The sequence below is a fragment of the Taeniopygia guttata genome, chromosome 3, assembly GCF_048771995.1.
Source record: "Taeniopygia guttata chromosome 3, bTaeGut7.mat, whole genome shotgun sequence".
NCBI lineage: Eukaryota > Metazoa > Chordata > Aves > Passeriformes > Estrildidae > Taeniopygia > Taeniopygia guttata.
Genome location: NC_133027.1, coordinates 1430450 through 1450121, shown reverse-complemented (window position 1 = coordinate 1450121; position 19672 = coordinate 1430450). Strand labels below are relative to the sequence as shown.

General features: G+C 54.5%; 1 protein-coding gene across 2 annotated transcripts in view; it reads left to right on the top strand.

The window, feature by feature from the left end:
* LOC105760434 (E3 ubiquitin-protein ligase TRIM35) overlaps positions 1-19672 on the top strand; it is a 46851-nt gene that overhangs the window by 17357 nt on the left and 9822 nt on the right. The window contains exons 13-16 of one of the 2 annotated variants that reach the window (XM_072926225.1): positions 535-621; positions 732-907; positions 3192-3332; positions 17947-18391. In XM_072926225.1, coding sequence (XP_072782326.1) covers positions 535-621; positions 732-907; positions 3192-3332; positions 17947-18391 — 849 coding nt within the window. Of the gene's footprint in view, positions 1-534; positions 622-731; positions 908-3191; positions 3333-11776; positions 11957-17946; positions 18392-19672 lie in introns of those variants that run through there. The other variant, XM_041714947.2, reaches the window with a different exon arrangement.

Genomic DNA, 19672 nt, shown 5'->3' with positions numbered 1-19672 from the left:
ATCCATCCCAAGGGATTTTTATGGAATTTGGGGGTGGAAAAGGGAAGGGAGACCCTTCCTGGAGTCCCGAATTCCCAGTGAAACCTCTGGATCCCAAAATTCCTTCCCAGAGAGAAGTCAGGATGGGGATGGATCCAATGCCAGGCTGGGAGAGCCGGGAATGGAGGGAATTCCCTGGAAAGGGGAGGAATTTGGGAAGGAATTCCTGGCTGGGCTGGAATTCCCGGAGAAGCTGTGGCTGCCCCAGGACCTCTGGGAATGTCCAAGTTTTGGGATCATGGAAGGCGTCCCCACCCAAGGAGTGGGATGAGCTTTGAGGTCCCTTCCCACCCAGAACATTCCGTGATTCCCAGATTCCCAGATTCCCAGATTCCCAGCTCCAGCCCATCCCGATGATTTGAGCACCTCCAGGACTCCTCCAGCCCGTTTCCAGACTTTCCCATCCATGGGAATTCCCGGCTTCCCACCATTCCTTACCTGGCATTTCCTCTCATCCCGGAAAATTCCCTTCCCATGGAATTCCCGCTTTTCCAGGCCCTCCGGATCGAGGACGAGGACGAGCTGCGCGAGCTCCTGGATTTTTTCCTGGACTACGAATCCCAGAACGCGCCCAAGATCCAGGTGGGATCACCCGGCGGATCCCAAGATCCCAAGAATTCCGGGAATGAGGATCGCTGTGTTCATATTAAAAAAAACCCCAAAAATTCCAAATCCATCTTTTTTCCCTCCAGGTCACCTGGGCTGGAGAAGATCCCGCGGATCCGGCTGAGGACCGAGGGAGCGGCCGATCCCATTCCCAGCGGGATCAGCGCCAACCCCCCGGGAGCTCCCCGCGCGTCCCGTCCATCCAAGCGGATCATGTCCTGACAATCCTGCGGGAATTCCTGCGGGAATTTGTCAAGCTGAGGTGGGAACAGCGGGATGGAGCCAAACCGGGATCCAGGGAATGTCCCGGGAATTCCCGGGTTGTCCTGCTCGGAGAAAGAGCTTCCCAACATTCCCTGCCCCGTGACAGAGGGGTCAGGAGATTCCCGAGTTTGGGAATAAACCGGCAGGAGATGATCCGGGACCCCGGAAGGGAGGGAAAGCTGGAGTTTGGTTCTCCATCCCAAGGATTGGCTCCCATCCCAAGGGTTTGTTCTCCTTTCCCAAAAATTTGTCCTCCATCCCAAAGATTTGTTCTTCATCCCAAGGATTTGCTCTCCATCCCATCCCAAGGTTTTTTTTCTCTATCCCAAAAATTGATTCTCCATCCCAAGGCTCTGTTCTCTATTCCCAAATATTTGCCCTCCATCCCAAAAATTTGTTCTCCATCCTGAAGATCTGTTCTCTATTCCCAAAGATTTTTTCTCTTATCCCTAAGATTTGTTCTCCATCCCAAAGATTTGTTGTCCATCCCAAGGCTCTGTTCAACATCCCAGGGATTTGTTCTCCATCCCAAGGGTTTTGTTCTCTATTCCCAAATATTTGCCCTCCATCCCAAAAATTTGTTCTTCATCCTGAAGATCTGTTCTCTATTCCCAAAGCTTTTTTCTCTTATCCCTAAGATTTGTTCTCCATCCCAAGGATTTGTTCTCCATCCCAAAGATTTGTTCTCTATTCCCAAGGTTTTTCTCTCTATCCCAAAGGTCTGTTCTCTATTCCCAAAGTTTTTTTTCTCCATCCCTGGGATTTGTTCTCCATCCCAAGAATTCTTTCAGCATTCCAGGGATTTGTTCTCTATCCCAAAGATTTTTCTCTATTCCCAAAGATTTTTTTCTCCATCCCAGGGATTTGTTCTCTATCCCAAGGATTTGTTCTCCATCCCAAGGATTTGTTCTCCATCCCAAAGATTTTTTTTCTCTATCCCAAAGATTCGTTCAGCATCTCGGGGATTTGTTCTCCATCCCAAAGATTTGTTCTCCATCCCAAGGATTTCCTCTCCATTCCATCCCAAGGTTTTTTTTCTCTATCCCAAAAATTAATTCTCCATCCCAAGGGTTTTGTTCTCTATTCCCAAGTATTTGTTCTCCATCCCAAGGATTTGTTCTCCATCCCAAGGTTTTGTTCTCTATTCCCAAATATTTGCCCTCCATCCCAAAAATTTGTTCTCCATCCTGAAGATCTGTTCTCTATTCCCAAAGTTTTTTTCTCTTATCCCTAAGATTTTTTCTCTATCCAAAGGATTTTTTCTCTATCCCAAGGATTTGTTCTCCATCCCAAAGATTTGTTCTCTATTCCCAAGGTTTTTCTTTCTATCCCAAAGATCTGTTCTCTATTCCCAAATTTTTTTTTCTCCATCCCTGGGATTTGTTCTCCATCCCAGGGATTTGTTCTCCATCCCAAGGATTCGTTCAACATCCCAAGGATTTGTTCTCTGTTCCCAAAGATTTTTTCTCTATTCCCAACTATCCCTAAGATTTGTTCTCCATCCCAAGGATTTGTTCTCCATCCCAAGGATGTGTTCTCCATCCCAAAGACTTTTTTCTCTATCCCAAAGATTTGTTCAACATCCCAAAGATTAATTCTCCATCCCAAGGGTTTTGTTCTCTATTCCCAAATATTTGCCCTCCATCCCAAAAATTTGTTCTCCATCCTGAAGATCTGTTCTCTATTCCCAAAGTTTTTTTCTCTTATCCCTAAGATTTGTTCTCTATCCCAAGGATTTGTTCTCCATCCCAAAGATTTGTTCTCTATTCCCAAGGTTTTTCTCTCTATCCCAAAGATCTGTTCTCTATTCCCAAATTTTTTTTTCTCCATCCCTGGGATTTGTTCTCCATCCCAAGAATTCTTTCAGCATTCCAGGGATTTGTTCTCCATCCCAAACATTTGTTCTCTATTCCCAAGATTTTTTTCTCCATCCCAGGGATTTGTTCTCGATCCCAGGGATTTGTTCTCCATCCCAAACATTTGTTCTCTAATCCCAAAGATTTTTTTCTCCATCCCAGGGATTTGTTCTCTATCCCAAGGATTTGTTCTCCATCCCAAGGATTTGTTCTCCATCCCAGGGATTTGTTCTCCATCCCAAAGACTTGTTCTCTATTCCCAAGGTTTTTCTCTCTATCCCAAAGGTCTGTTCTCTATTCCCAAAGTTTTTTTTTCTCCATCCCTGGGATTTGTTCTCCATCCCAAGGATTCATTCACCATCCCAGGGGTTTCTTCCCCATCCCAAACTTTGGATCCCCATCCCAAACTTTGTTCTCCATCCGCAGGGACGAAGGACCCCCCAGGGAAATTCAGGACATCCGGGACAATTCCAAGGACGGGGAATACTGGGAAGGGCTGACCCGCGTCATTCCCGAGCGGACACTCAAACTTTGGGATGCGCTTGGAGCCGCGCTCCTGGAATATCAGTGAGTGCCCGGGGTGGGGAGGGCTGGGAAAATTCCAGGGATTTTTCCACGTTATCCCGCGGGTTTTCCACGTTATCCCAACGTCTCTTTCCCAGCAAAGTTCTGACCCGGAGATCCGAGCTCTTTTCCGAGGCCGCCGCCCTGCAGCGGCAGAACTCGGAGCTGGGAATGCTGCTGGAGGAATATTTGGGATCCGCACAAGGCCGGTGAGCTCGGCATTCCCGGGGAAAATTCCGGACACGGATCCCAGCGGGATCCATCGCCAGTGCCGGCTGTGGATTTTCCTGGAGCTGAGCCGGGAATTCCCGGCAGGGGTTAATAAAAGATTCCCAAATCTGGATCCGTGTGTGGAGCAGATCGGGAATGGGAGCGCATCCAGGTGTCCTCAGCATCCAGGGAATTCCTGGAATTGTGGGAAGTGCCTCAAAACCGTGGGATCTGAGACAGGGAATTTTCAATTTCCGGGATGGAAGCTTAAATCCCATCCCATTCCAGGGAATTTCTGGAATTGTGGGAAGTGTCACAAAACCATGGGATCTGTGGCACAGAATTTTCAAATTCCGGGATGGAAGCTTCAATCCCATCCCATTCCAACTCTGACGATCCAGAGAATTCCTGGAATTGTGGGAAGTACCACAAAACCGCGGGATCTGTGGCATGGAATTCCGGGATGGAAGCTTAATTCCAAGCCCGACATCTTCCACCATCCAGGGAATTCCTGGAATTGTGGGAAGTGCCTCAAAACCGTGGGATCTGCAGCATGGAATTCCGGGAGGGAAGCTTAAATCCCATCCCATTCCAATCCTAACACCTTCCAATATCCAGGGAATTCCTGGAATTGTGGGAAGTGCCACAAAACCGTGGGATCTGCGGGGTGGAATTCTGGGACGGAAGCTTAAATCCCATCCCATTCCAAGCCCAATATCTTCCAATATCCAGGGAATTCCTGGAATTGTAGGAAGTGCCTCAAAGCCGTGGGATCTGCGGGGTGGAATTCTGGGATGGAAGCTTAATTCCAAGCCTGACATCTTCCAATATTCAGGGAATTCCTGGAATTGTGGGAAGTGCCACAAAGCCGTGGGATGTGAGACAGGGAATTTTCAAATTCCGGGATGGAAGCTTAAATCCCATCCCATTCCAACCCCGACACCTTCCACCATCCAGGGATTTCCTGGAATTGTGGGAAGTGGCTCAAAACCGTGGGATCTGCGGGGTGGAATTCCAGGATGGAAGCTTAATTCCAAGCCCGACATCTTCCACCATCCAGGGAATTCTTGGAATTGTGGGAAGTGCCTCAAAACTGTGGGATCTGTGGCACAGAATTTTCAAATTCCGGGATGGAAGCTTCAATCCCATCCCATTCCAACCCCGACATCTTCCAATATCCAGGGAATTTCTGGAATTGTGGGAAGTGCCTCAAAACCGCGGGATCTGCGGTATGGAATTCCAGGATGGAAGCTTAAATCCCATCCCATTCCAAGCCCGACACCTTCCATGATCCAGGGAATTCCTGGAATTGTGGGAAGTGCCTCAAAACCATGGGATCTGCAGTATGGAAGCTTAAATCCCATCCCATTCCAGGGAATTTCTGGAATTGTGGGAAGTGTCACAAAGCTGTGGAATCTGCAGCATGGAATTCCGGGATGGAAACTTAATTCCAAGCCTGACACCTTCCATGATCCAGGGAATTCCTGGAATTGTGGGAAGTGCCTCAAAACCCTGGGATCTGCGGCATGGAATTCTGTGATGGAAGCTTCAATCCCATCCCATTCCAACCCCGACACTTTCCACCATCCCAGGATGTACCAACCTTTCTTTGGACACTTCCAGGGAGGAATTCTCTGGGAATTCCATCCCCAAAATCCCGAATATCCCTGACAGCCCCACGGATCCCAAGAACCCCATGGAATGCTCAGGGCTGGAATTCTGCCTGGCGGGAAAGGACCTGGAAAGAATTCCCGCCTGGAAAAAGGTTTTCAATCCCAATTCCTGGCGGGATTTCAAATCCCTGTGGATCCTGGAATTCTCCCATTTCCAGAGGGTTTTCCATCCTAAGGAATTCCATGATCCTTCCTGCTTCTCCCAGATATTTTTTCCCACTCCGGCTTTTCCCAAAAATCCCACCCCAATCCCTTTTTTCTGTCCCTAATTCCCACAATTCCGGGCCGGGATTTTTCCAGCTGGGATTTTTCCAGCAGGGATTTTTCCAGCCGGGATTTTCCAGCCGGGATTTGATTTTCCAGCCGGAATTTTTCCAGCTGGGATTTTCCAGCCGGGATTTTCCAGCTGGGATTTTCCAGCCGGGATTTTTTTCCAGGCCGGGATTTTCCAGCCGGAATTTTTCCAGCCAGGATTTTTCCAGCTGGGATTTTTCCAGCTGGGATTTGATTTTCCAGCCAGGATTTTTCCAACCAGGATTTTCCAGCCGGGATTTTTCCAGCAGGGATTTTCCAGCCAGGATTTTTCCAGCTGGGATTTTCCAGCCAGGATTTTTCCAGCCGAGGTTTTTCCAGCCGGGATTTTTCCAGTCGGGATTTTTCCAGCCGGGATTTTTCCAGCCGGGATTTTTCCAGCCGGGATTTTTCCAGCCGGGATTTTTTTCCAGCCGGGATTTTCCCAGCCGGGATTTTTCCAGCCGGGATTTTTCCAGCCGGGATTTTTCCAGCCGGGATTTTTCCAACTGGGATTTTTCCAGCCGGGATTTTTCCAGCCGGGATTTTTCCAGCCGGGATTTTTCCAGCAGGGATTTGATTTTTCCAGCCGGGATTTTCCAGCCGGGATTTTTCCAGCCGGGATTTTTCCAGCTGGGATTTTCCAGCCGGGATTTTTCCAGCCGGGATTTTTCCAGCCGGGATTTTTCCAGCCGGGATTTTCCTGTAGGGATTTTCCAGCCGGGATGATTTTCCAGCCGGGATTTTTCCAGCCGGGATTTTCCAGCCGGGATTTTCCAGCTGGGATTTTTCCAGCCGGGATTTTCCAGCCGGGATTTTTCCAGCCGGGATTTTCCCAGCCGGGATTTGATTTTCCAGCCGGGATTTTTCCCACCGGGATTTTTCCAGCTGGGATTTTCCAGCCGGGATTTTTCCAGCCGGGATTTTTCCAGCCGGGATTTTTCCAGCCGGGATTTTCCTGTAGGGATTTTCCAGCCGGGATGATTTTCCAGCCGGGATTTTTCCAGCCGGGATTTTCCAGCCGGGATTTTCCAGCCGGGATTTTCCAGCCGGGATTTTCCAGCCGGGATTTTTCCAGCCGGGATTTTCCAGCCGGGATTTTTCAGCCGGGATTTTTCCAGCCGGAATTTGATTTTTCCAGCCGGGATTTTTCCAGCAGGGATTTTCCAGCCGGGATTTTTCCAGCTGGGATTTTTCCAGCCGGGATTTTCCAGCCGGAATTTTTCCAGCCGGGATTTTTCCAGCCGGGATTTTTCCAGCCGGGATTTTCCAGCCGGGATTTTCCAGCCAGGATTTTTCCAGCCGGGATTTTCCAGCCGGGATTTTTCCAGACGGGATTTTCCAGCCGGGATTTTTCCAGATGGGATTTTCCAAATGGGATTTTTCCAGCCGGGATTTTTTTCCAGCCGGGATTTTCCAGCCGGGATTTTCCAGCCGGGATTTTTCCATCAGGGATTTGATTTTCCAGCCGGGATTTTCCAGCTGGGATTTTCCAGCAGGGATTTTCCAGCCGGGATTTTTCCAGCTGGGATTTTTCCACCCGGAATTTTTCCAGCCGGATTTTTCCAGCCGGGAATTTTCCAGCCGGGATTTTTCCAGCTGGGATTTTCCAGCCGGGATTTTTCCAGCCGGGAATTTTCCAGCCGGGATTTTTCCAGCCGGGATTTTCCAGCCGGGATTTTTCCAGCCGGGATTTTCCAGCCGGGATTTTTCCAGCCGGGATTTTCCAGCCGGGATTTTCCAGCCGGGATTTTTCCAGCCGGGATTTTCCAGCCAGGATTTTCCACCTGGGATTTTTCCAGCCGGGATTTTTCCAGCCAGGATTTTCCAGCGGAGATTTTTCCAGCCGGGATTTTTCCAGCAGGATTTTTCCAGCTGGGATTTTCCAGCCGGGATTTTTCCAGCTGGGATTTTCCAGCCGGGATTTTTCCAGCCGGGATTTTCCAGGCGGGATTTGATTTTCCAGCCGGGATTTTTCCAGCCGGGATTTTCCAGCCGGGATTTTTCCAGCCGGGATTTTTCCAGCCGGGATTTTTCCAGCCGGGATTTTACAAATGGGATTTTTCCAGATGGGATTTTCCAGCCGGGATTTTCCAGCCGGGATTTTCCAGCCGGGATTTTTCCAGATGGGATTTTTCCAGCTGGGATTTTTTAGCCGGGATTTTTCCAGATGGGATTTTTCCACCCGGAATTTTTCCAGCCGGGATTTTTCCACCCGGAATTTTTCCAGCCGGGATTTTTCCAGCCGGGATTTTTCCAGCCGGGATTTTCCAGCCGGGATTTTCCAGCCGGGATTTTCCAGCCGGGATTTTCCAGCTGGGATTTTTCCAGCCGGGATTTTCCAGCCGGGATTTTTCCAGACAGGATTTTTCCAGCAGGGATTTTCCAGCCGGGATTTTTCCAGCCAGGATTTTCCAGCCGGGATTTTTCCAGCCGGGATTTTTCCAGCCAGGATTTTTCCAGCCGGGATTTTTCCAGCCGGGATTTTTCCAGATGGGATTTTTCCAGCCGGGATTTTCCAGCCGGGATTTTCCAGCAGGGATTTGATTTTCCAGCCGGAATTTTTCCAGCCGGGATTTTCCAGCCGGGATTTTTCCAGCCGGGATTTTTCCAGCCGGGATTTTCCCACCGGGATTTTTCCAGCCGGGATTTTTCCAGCCGGGATTTTCCAGCTGGAATTTTCCAGCCGGGATTTTTCCAGCCGGGATTTTCCAGCTGGGATTTTTCCAGCCGGGATTTTCCAGCTGGGATTTTTCCAGCCAGGATTTTCCAGCCGGGATTTTCCAGCCGGGATTTTTCCAGCCGGGATTTTTCCATATGGGATTTTTTTCCAGCTGGGATTTTTCCAGTGGGGATTTTCCAGCCGGGATTTTTCCAGCCGGGATTTTTCCCATCCCTGCCAACCTCCTCCCGCGCTGTTCCCAGCACCGAATCTCATTCCCAGCGCGGATTCCGAGACAGTTTTATCTTTAACCTTGGGACTCCCAGACTTGGCTCCAAAATTTCACATTCCACAGGAAAAAAACAACTTTTTTTAATTATTATTTTTCTCTTTTTTTTCCTTTTATTTATTCTTTCTTTTTCTTCTTTTTTATTTTCTTTTTTCTTTTATTTATTTTTTCTTTCCCCCTTTATTTATTTTTTCCTTTATTTCTTTTTTCCCCTGTATTTCTTTTTTCTTTTTTACTTTTTTCTTTTATTTTTTATTTTGTACCTTTCCCCCCCTTTTTTCTCTTTTTCCTTTTTTCTTTTTTCTCTCTTTCCTTTTTTCTTTTTTATTTTTCCTTTTCCTTTTGTCTTTTTTCCCTTTTTTCCTTTTTCCTTTTTCTTATTTTCCTATTTTCATTTTTTCCCTTTTTTTTCCCTTTTTCTTTTTTCTTTTCTTCCCTTTTTTTCCTTTTTTCTTTTTTTCTTTTTTCCCATTTTCCTCCCTCCCTATTTTTTATTTTGTCCCTTTTATCATCTTTTTTCCTTTTTTCTCTTTTTCCTTTTTTCTTTTTTCTCTCTTTCCTTTTTTCTTTTTTCTTTTTTCTTTTTCCTTTTCCTTTTGTCTCTTTTCCCTTTTTTCCCTTTTGTCCTTTTTCCTTTTTTCTTATTTTCCTATTTTCCTTTTTTCTTTTTCCCCTTTTTCTTTTTTCTTTTTCCCTTTTTTTTCTTTTTTCTTTTTTTTTTCTTTTTTCCCATTTTCCTCCCTCCCTATTTTTTATTTTGTCCCTTTTATCACCTTTTTTCCTTTTTTCTCTTTTTCCTTTTTTTCCTTTTTTCTCTCTTTCCTTTTTTCTTTTTTCTTTTTCCTTTTCCTTTTGTCTCTTTTCCCTTTTTTTCCTTTTTTCCTTTTATCCTTTTTTCTTATTTTCCTATTTTCCTTTTTTTCCTTTTTTCCCCTTTTTCTTTTTTCTTTTTTTCCCTTTTCTTTCCTTTTTTCTTTTTTTTTCTTTTTTCCCATTTTCCTCCCTCCCTATTTTTTATTTTGTCCCTTTTATCATCTTTTTTCCTTTTTCCTCTTTTTCCTTTTTTCTTTTTTCTCTCTTTTTTCTTTTTTTCTTTTTCCTTTTCCTTTTGTCTCTTTTCCCTTTTTCCCTTTTTTCCTTTTTTCCTTTTTCCTTTTTCCTTTTCTCTCTTTTTCCTTTTTCCTTTTTCCTTTTTCCTTTTTCCTTATTTTCCTATTTTCCTTTTTTTAAAATTTTCCCCCCTTTTTCTTTTTTCCTTTTTTCCTTTTTTTTCCCTTTTTTCTTTTGTTTTCTTTGTTTTCTTTTTTTTTTCCTTTTCCCTTTTTTCTTTTGTTTTCTTTGTTTTCTTTTTTTTTTCTTTTCCCTTTTTTCTTTTATTTTCTTTGTTGTTTTTTTTTTTTTTTCCTTTTTCCTCCCTATTTTTTCTCTTTCCTTGGATAACTTTTGCATTTCTCCCTCTTCCCACATCAGGAATTTTTTTTTCTTTTTTTTTGGGGTGGGAGCGGCGCAATTTTGTGCACCACCACACGACTCCCGCTGTAACAACACCAAAAAAACCGGGAATACCGGAGCGGGTGAAAAACCGGGAAAGGGAAAATCCCGGTAGAACGGAATTTTGGGGAACGCCAATTCCCGAAGGAAACGGGGCAGGAGGAAGAGCCGGACACGGGAATTTCTGGGATCCGAACATCCCGAATTTCCCGCCGGGACGCGCCGGGAGGTGGCGGCGGGGCGGATCCCGGTGCGGGTCCCGGGGCGGATCCCGGTGCGGGTCCCGGTGCGGGTCCCGGTGCGGGTCCCGGTGCAGATCCCGGTGCGGGTCCCGGTGCGGATCCCGGGGCGGGTCCCGGTGCGGGTCCCGGGGCGGGTCCCGGTGCGGATCCCGGTGCGGATCCCGGTGCGGGTCCCGGTGCGGATCCCGGGGCGGGTCCCGGGGCGGATCCCGGGGCGGGTCCCGGGGCGGGTCCCGGTGCGGATCCCGGTGCGGATCCCGGGGCGGATCCCGGGGCGGGTCCCGGGGCGGATCCCGGTGCGGATCCCGGGGCGGATCCCGGGGCGGGTCCCGGTGCGGATCCCGGTGCGGGTCCCGGGGCGGGTCCCGGTGCGGGTCCCGGTGCGGATCCCGGTGCGGATCCCGGGGCGGATCCCGGGGCGGGTCCCGGGGCGGATCCCGGTGCGGATCCCGGTGCGGATCCCGGGGCGGATCCCGGGGCGGATCCCGCTGCGGATCCCGGGGCGGGTCCCGGGGCGGGTCCCGGTGCGGATCCCGGTGCGGATCCCGGGGCGGGTCCCGGTGCGGGTCCCGGTGCGGATCCCGGTGCGGGTCCCGGGGCGGATCCCGGGGCGGGTCCCGGGGCGGATCCCGGGGCGGGTCCCGGTGCGGGTCCCGGGGCGGATCCCGGGGCGGGTCCCGGGGCGGGTCCCGGGGCGGATCCCGGTGCGGATCCCGGGGCGGGTCCCGGTGCGGATCCCGGTGCGGGTCCCGGTGCGGGTCCCGGGGCGGATCCCGGGGCGGGTCCCGGTGCGGGTCCGGGTGCGGATCCCGGGGCGGGTCCCGGTGCGGGTCCCGGTGCGGGTCCCGGGGCGGCTCCCGGTGCGGATCCCGGTGCGGATCCCGGTTCGGATCCCGGGGCGGGTCCCGGGGCGGGTCCCGGTGCGGATCCCGGGGCGGGTCCCGGGGCGGGTCCCGGTGCGGGTCCCGGGGCGGGTCCCGGTGCGGGTCCCGGGGCGGATCCCGGTGCGGATCCCGGTGCGGGTCCCGGTGCGGGTCCCGGGGCGGATCCCGGGGCGGGTCCCGGTGCGGGTCCGGGTGCGGATCCCGGGGCGGGTCCCGGTGCGGGTCCCGGTGCGGGTCCCGGGGCGGCTCCCGGTGCGGATCCCGGTGCGGATCCCGGTTCGGATCCCGGGGCGGGTCCCGGGGCGGGTCCCGGTGCGGATCCCGGGGCGGGTCCCGGGGCGGGTCCCGGTGCGGGTCCCGGGGCGGGTCCCGGTGCGGGTCCCGGGGCGGATCCCGGTGCGGATCCCGGTGCGGATCCCGGGGCGGATCCCGGGGCGGATCCCGCTGCGGATCCCGGGGCGGGTCCCGGGGCGGGTCCCGGTGCGGATCCCGGTGCGGATCCCGGGGCGGGTCCCGGTGCGGGTCCCGGTGCGGATCCCGGTGCGGATCCCGGTGCGGATCCCGGTGCGGGTCCCGGGGCGGGTCCCGGGGCGGGTCCCGGGGCGGATCCCGGGGCGGGTCCCGGTGCGGATCCCGGTGCGGATCCCGGTGCCGATCCCGGGGCGGGTCCCGGGGCGGATCCCGGGGCGGGTCCCGGGGCGGGTCCCGGTGCGGATCCCCGTTCGGGAACCGCCCCCGGAGCTGATCCGATCCCGCTCCGCCCTCCGGGAGCACCGGGAATATCAGGAACTCCGGGATGTGGCAGGAGGGCGAGCGGAGAGCCCCGCGCCGCCTGCAGCGGAGGAAGGAGCGCTGCAAACGGTGCCAGCACCGAACCGGGACCAGGTGAGACCGAACCCCCCCTTTGTCACCGGCCCCGGGACCGGGGGAACCGGAACCGGCACCGGGACCGCGGGAAGGGCCCGGAGACACGGCGGGATGCCACGTGGAGCGGGGCCGGGCTGCGGGACCGAGATGGGCCCGGGGCGGGGAACCCGGACCTGGTACCGGGAATGGGGCACCGGGACCGGGCAACGGGAGTGGGGGACCGAGATGGGCCCGGGGTGGGGAACCCGGACCCGGTACCGGGACTGGGGCACCGGGAACCGGAGTGGTCCCGGGATGGGGGATAGGGGGTGGGGAACCCGGAACCGGTACCGGTACCGGGGGATCGGGAACCGGAGTGGCCCCGGGATGGGGAGACGGAGCTGGGCCCGGGGTTGGAAACCCGGACCCGGTACCGGGACTGGGGCACCGGGAACCGGAATGGCCCCGGGATGGGGAGACGGAGCTGGGCCCGGGGTGGGGAACCCGGACCCGGTACCGGGACTGGGGCAACGGGAACCGGAGTAGCCCCGGGGTGCGGGACGGGGCTGGGCCCGGGGTTGGAAACCCGGACCCGGTACCGGGACTGGGGGATCGGGACCGGGCACCGGGACTGGGGCACCGGGAACCGGAGTGGCCCCGGGATGGGGGATAGGGGGTGGGGAACCGGGACCCGGTACCGGGACTGGGGCACCGGGAACCGGAGTGGCCCCGGGATGGGGACACAGAGCTGGGCCCGGGGTGGGGAACCCGGACCCGGTACCGGGACTGGGGGATCGGGGACCGGAGTGGCCCCGGAGTTCCGGACCGAGCTGGGCCCGGGGTGGGGAACCCGGACCCGGTACCGGGAATGGGGGATCGGGAACCGGAGTGGCCCCGGGGTGCGGGACCGAGCTGGGCCCGGGGTGGGGAACCCGGACCCGGTACCGGGAATGGGGCATCGGGAACCGGAGTTGCCCCGGGGTACGGGACCGAGGTGGGCCGGGGGTTGGAAACCCTAACCCGGTACCGGGACTGGAGGAACCGGGGACCGGAATGGCCCCGGGATAGGGGACCGAGTTGGGCCCGGGGTGGGGAACCCGGACCCGGTACCGGGACTGGGGGAACCGGGGACCGGAGTGGCCCCGGGATGGGGGATAGGGGGTGGGGAACCGGGACCCGGTACCGGGACTGGGGGATCAGGGACCGGAGTGGCCCCGGGGTGCGGGACCGAGCTGGGCCCGGGGTGGGGAACCCGGACCCGGTACCGGGACTGGGGGATCGGGAACCGGAGTGGCCCCGGAGTTCCGGACCGAGCTGGGCCGGGAGTTGGAAACCCGGACCCGGTACCGGGAATGGGGGATCGGGAACCGGAATGGCCCCGGGGTGCGGGACGGAGCTGGGCCAGGCGTGGGGAACCCGGACCCGGTACCGGGAATGGGGAACCGGGAACCGGAGTGGCCCCGGGGTGCGGGACCGAGCTGGGCCGGGCGTGGGGAACCCGGACCCGGTACCGGGACTGGGGGATCGGGGACCGGAGTGGCCCCGGGATAAGGGACCGAGCTGGGCCCGGGGCTGGAAACCCGGATCCGGTACCGGGAGTGGGGAACCGGGAACCGGAGTGGCCCCGGGGTGCGGGACCGAGCTGGGCCCGGGGTGGGGAACCCGGACCCGGTACCGGGACTGGGGGATCGGGAACCGGAGTGGCCCCGGGATGGGGGATAGGGCGTGGGGCACCGGGAGCGGTCCGGACGCAGCCCCGGGTTGGGGGGACACCGGTCCGGGCCCGAATTTGGGGAACCGGGGCTGCCCTGTGGTCCGGGCACCGGGGAGAACCGCGGGGTGAGGGTCCAAATGCAGGTCCCGGTCACAGGGTCCGGTTCCGGTCACCGGGGCTGTCCCGGGGGAGAAAAGTGGGGGGATCTGGTCACCGGAGTAGTCGCAGAGGTGGGGACCGGGACCGGGACATGTGGGGCGGAACCGGGCTCCGGGGCTACCCCGAGTTTGGGGGACCAAAACCGGGACTTGGGGACCCAGAACCGGGCACCGGGACCGCCCCGAGTTTGGAGGACCGAAACCGGGCTCTGGGGACCCAGAACCGGGCACCGGGACTGCCCCGGAGATGGGATCGGGACTTTGGGACCCAGAACCGGCACTGGGGCTACCCCGAGTTTGGGGGACCGAAACCGGGACGAGGGGATCCAGAACCGGGCACCGGGGCTGGTCTGAGTTTGGGGGACCGAAACCGGGACCTGGGGACCCAGAACCGGCACCGGGGCTGCCCCGGAGGTGGGATCGGGACTTGGGGACCCAGAACCGGCACCGGGACTGCCCCGGAGGTGGGGGACTGAAACCGGGACCTGGGGACCTGGACCGAGTTTGGGGGACCGAAACCGGGACCTGGGGACCCAGAACCGGGCACCGGGGCCGCCCCGAGTTTGGGGGACCGAAACCGGGACCAGGGGACCCGGACCGAGTTTGGGGGACCGAAACCGGGCTCTGGGGACCCAGAACCGGCACCGGGACTGCTCCGGAGATGGGATCGGGACTTTGGGACCCAGAACCGGGCACCGGGACTGCCCCGAGTTTGGGGGACCGAAACCGGGCTCTGGGGACCCAACCGGGCACCGGGACTGACCCGGAGATGGGATCGGGACTTGGGGACCCAGGACCGGGCACTGGGACTGCTCTGAGTTTGGGGGACCAAAACTGGGACCTGGGGACACGGAACCGGGCACCGGGGCTGCCCCGAGTTTGGGGGACCGAAACCGGGTTCTGGGGACCCGGACCGGGTTTAGGGGACCGAAACCGGGCTCTGGGGACCCAGAACCGGGCACCGGGGCTGCCCCGAGTTTGGGGGACCGAAACCGGGACCAGGGGACCCAGAACCGGCACCGGGGCTACCCCGGAGGTGGGGATCGGGACTTGGAGACCCAGAACCGGCACCGGGGCTGCCCCGGAGGTGGGGACCGGGATCTGGAGATCCAGGGGCTGGTCTGAGTTTGGGGAACCGAAACCGGGACCTGGGGACCCGGAACCGGGCACCGGGGCTTCCCCGGAGGTGGGATCGGGACTCGGGGACCCAGAACCGGCACCGGGACTGCCCCGGAGATGGGATCGGGACTCGGGGACCCAGAACCGGCACCGGGACTGCCCCGGGCGAGGTTCTCGGTCCAACCGCGGGCCCGGGGCAGTCCCGGGCGCTTTTGGCGCCGGTGCCCGCGGGCCGAACCCTCCCCCGAACCCTCCCCCGAACCGTCCCCCGGCAGCGGCCCCGGGGCGGGACGCGGCTGAGTCACCGGCAGGAAACGGAGCGCTTGCATCAGAAACCGGGAGCCGCTGGTCCGGTCGGGGCGGGGGCGGTACAGCCGGGAAAAATCGCTTTCCCAGGGGAAAAATCGCATTGCCAAGGGCAAAAAACGCATTGCCAAAGGGCAAAAATCGTTTTCCCAGGGGAAAAATCGCATTCCCAGGGGAAAAATGGCATTGCCAAGGGAAAAAAATGGCATTGCCAAGGGCAGAAAAACGCATTGCCAGGGGGAAAATCGCATTCCCAAAGGAAAATCTCATTGCCAAGGGGAAAAATCACATTGCCAAAGGGCAAAAATCGCATTTCCAAGGCAAAAATTGCATTCCCAAAGGAACAATTGCATTCCCAAGGGGCAAAAATCGCATTTCCAAGGGAAAAATGGCATTGCCAAGGGCAAAAATCATATTCCTCAGGGCAAAATCACATTGCCAAGGGAAAAGTCGCATTCCCAAGGGAAAAAATCACATTGCCAAGGCCAAAAATGGCATTGCCATGGGCAAAAATCACATTCCCAAGGGCAAAAATCGTATTCCCAGGGGAAAAATCGCATTGCCAAGGGGAGAAATCTCATTGCCAACGGAAAAAATCACATTGCCAAGGGGAAAATTGCATTGCCAAGGGGAAAATTGCATTGCCAAGGGAAAAATCAAATTGCCAAGGGCAAAAATCACATTCCTAAGGGCAAAATCGCATTGCCAAGGGCAAAATCGCATTCCCAAGGGAGAAATTGCATTCCCAAGGGCAAAAATCTCATTGCCAAGGTCAAAATCCTATTCCCATGGGAAAAATCGCATTCCTAAGGGCAAAAATGGCATTGCCAGGGGAAAAATCACATTCCCAGGGGAAAAATCGTGTTCCCAGGGGAAAAATTACATTCCGAAGGGGAAAATCACCTTCCCAAGGGGCAAAAATCGCATTCCCAAGGGAAAAATCACATTGCCAGGGGCAAAATCGCATTCCTCAGGGCAAAATAGCATTGCCGAGGGGAAAATTGCATTGCCAAGGGCAAAAATGGCATTGCCAAGGGGAAAAATTGCATTGCCAAGGGGAAAATCTCATTGGCAAGGGCAAAAATTGCATTCCTCAGGGCAAAATCACATTGCTAACAGCAAAAATTGCATTGCCAAGGGCAAAAATCACATTCCTCACGGCAAAATCGCATTGCTAAGGGCAAAAATCACATTCCCAAGGGAGAAATTGCATTGCCAAGGGCAAAAATCGCATTGCTGAGGGCAAAAATCGCATTCCCATGGGAAAAATTGCATTTCCAAGGGCAAAAATCTCATTCCCAAGGGGAAAATCACATTGCCCGGGGAAAAACCACATTCCCAAGGGCAAAAATGGCATTCCCAGGGAAAAAATCACATTTCCAAGGGAAAAATTACATTCCGAAGGGGAAAATTACCTTCCCAAGGGGCAAAAATCACATTGCCAAGGGAAAAATTGCATTGCCATGGGCAAAACTGGCATTGCCAAGGGCAAAAATAGCATTCCCATGGGTAAAATTCACATTGCCAAGGGGAAAAATCGCATTGCCAAGGGAGAAATTGCATTCCCAGGGGGAAAATCACATTGCTAATGGCAAAAATCGCATTGCCAAGGGCAAAAATCGCATTCCTAAGGGCAAAATCGCATTGCCAAGGGAAAAATCCTATTCCCGTGGGAAAAATCGCTTTCCAAAGGGAGAAATTGCATTCCTAAGGGCAAAATGGCATTGCCAAGGGAAGAATCGCATTCCCAAAGGAACAATCACATTGCCAAGGGCAAAAATCGCATTCCTCAGGGCAAAATCACATTCCCAAGGGGAAAATCGCATTGCCAAAGGAAAAATCGCATTGCCAAGGGAAAAATCACATTGCCAAGGGCAAAAATTGCATTCCTCAGGGCAAAATCGCATTGCCAAGGGCAAAAATCGCATTATTAAGGGCAAAAATCACATTCCCAAGGAAAGAATTGCATTCCCAAAGGAACGATCACATTCCCAAGGGAAAAAAACACATTGCCAAGGGAAAAATTGCATTGCCATGGGCAAAACTGGCATTGCCATGGGCAAAAATTACATTGCCAAGGGCAAAAATCACATTGCCAAGGGAAAAATCATATTTCTAGGGGCAAAAATTGCATTCCTCAGGGCAAAATCGCATTGCCAAGGGAAAAATCGCATTCCCAAGGGGAAAAACACCTTCCCAAGGGCAAAAATGGCATTGTCAAGGGGAAAAATTGCATTGCCAATGGGCAAAAAACGCATTGCCAGGGGAAAAATCGTTTTCCCAGGGGAAAAATCACATTGCCAAGGGAAAAAATGGCATTGCCAAGGGCAAAAATGGCATTGCCAGGGGAAAAAATCGCATTCCCAAGGAGAAAATCACATTGCCAAGGGAAAAATTGCATTGCCATGGGCAAAACTGGCATTTCCAGGGGAAAAATTGCAATGCCAAGGGGAAAATCGCATTCCCAAGGGGAAAAATTGCATTGCCAAGGGAAAAATCACATTGCCAAGGGCAAAAATTGCATTGCCAGAGGAACAATTGCATTCCCAATGGAAAAAAATCGCATCACCAAGGGAGAAATTGCATTCCCAAGGGGAAAAATTGCATTCCTCAGGACAAAATCACATTGCCAAGGGCAAAAATGTCATTCCCAAGGGCAAAAATGGCATTGCCAAGGGCAAAAATCACATTTCCAAGGGCAAAAATCTCATTCTGAAAACCACTCCCCGCAGCGAGATGGAGAGGGAGGCCGAGCCCTGCCCCGGCAGCTCCGCGGCCGCTCCGTCCGTCCGCCCGGGCTTCAAGGAGGAGCTGCTGTGCCCCATCTGCTACGAGCCCTTCCGCGAGGCCGTGACGCTGCCCTGCGGCCACAACTTCTGCAGGGGCTGCATCAGCCGCTCCTGGGAGCAGCAGCGGCGCGCCTGCCCGCTCTGCAAGGAGAGCTCCTCGCTGGAGGACCTGCGCGTCAACCACACGCTCAAGAACCTGGTGGAGCTGATCCTGAAGGAGGAAGGGCGGCGGCAGAGCGGCGGCGCGGCGCGGTGCCCGCTGCACGGAGAGGAGCACAAGTTCTTCTGCATGGAGGAGAAGGAGCTGGCCTGCTTCGCCTGCCAGAGCTCCAAGCAGCACGAGGGACACAAGATGAAAACGGTGCAGGAGGCGGCGGCGGATTTTAGGGTGAGATGGGATGATGGATGGATGGATGATGGATGGATGGATGGATGATGGATGGATGATGGATGATGGATGGATGATGGATGGATGATGGATGGATGGATGGATGGATGGATGATGGATGGATGGATGGATGGATGGATGATGGATGGATGGATGGATGGATGATGGATGGATGGATGGATGATGGATGATGGATGGATGGATGGATGGATGATGGATGGATGATGGATGGATGATGGATGGATGGATGATGGATGGATGATGGATGATGGATGGATGATGGATGGATGATGGATGGATGATGGATGGATGGATGGATGATGGATGGATGATGGATGGATGGATGGATCCATGTAGGGATTGATGGATCCAATGATGGATGGATGGATGGAGGGATGAATTGATGAATCCATGGATCCATGGATGGATGGATGGATGTGGAAGGCTGGATTCATGGATAGATGGAACCATGGATGGAGGGATGGATCCATGGATGGATGGATGGATGGATCCATGGATAGATCCATGTTTGGATGGATGTGGAAAGATGGATTCATTGATGGATGGATCCATGTAGGGATTGATGGATCCAATGATGGATGGATGGATGGATCCATAGATGGATCCATGGATCCATGCATGGATGGAGGCATGGATCCATAGATGGATGGATGGATGGTGGATGGATGGATCAATAGATGGATCCATGGATCCAGGCATGGATGGATGGATGGATGTGGAAGGATGGATCCATGGATGGATGGATGGATGGATCCATAGATAGATCCATGGATCCATGGATGGATGGATGGAAGTGGAAGGATGGATCCATGGATGGATGGATCCATAGATGGATCCATGGATCCAGGCATGGATGGAGGCATGGATCCATGCATGGATGGATGGATGGATGCAGAAGGCTGGATTCATGGGTAGGTGGAACCATGGATGGAGGGATGGATCCATGGACGGATGGATCCACAGACCCATGGATGGATGAACGGATGCCAGGGAGACACATTCCTAAAAGCTGGAGGTGTCCCATATTTGCCAGAATTTGGGATGAGGCAGCCACGCTTCCCTGCTTTTAATTATCCGTCGGAATCCCGGATAATAATCCCGGTGGTTTTCCGATTCCCTGACCCCAGCTCGGATCCGGCCACGCTGGTTATTCCAGACTTTGGGAGCGGGGTGGGATTTGGGAATTGCACAATTCCAGGAGAAAGGAGGGATGGGCTGTGGTTGCCTGAGGGGGAGGAGGAGGTGGTGGGACGGAGCCAG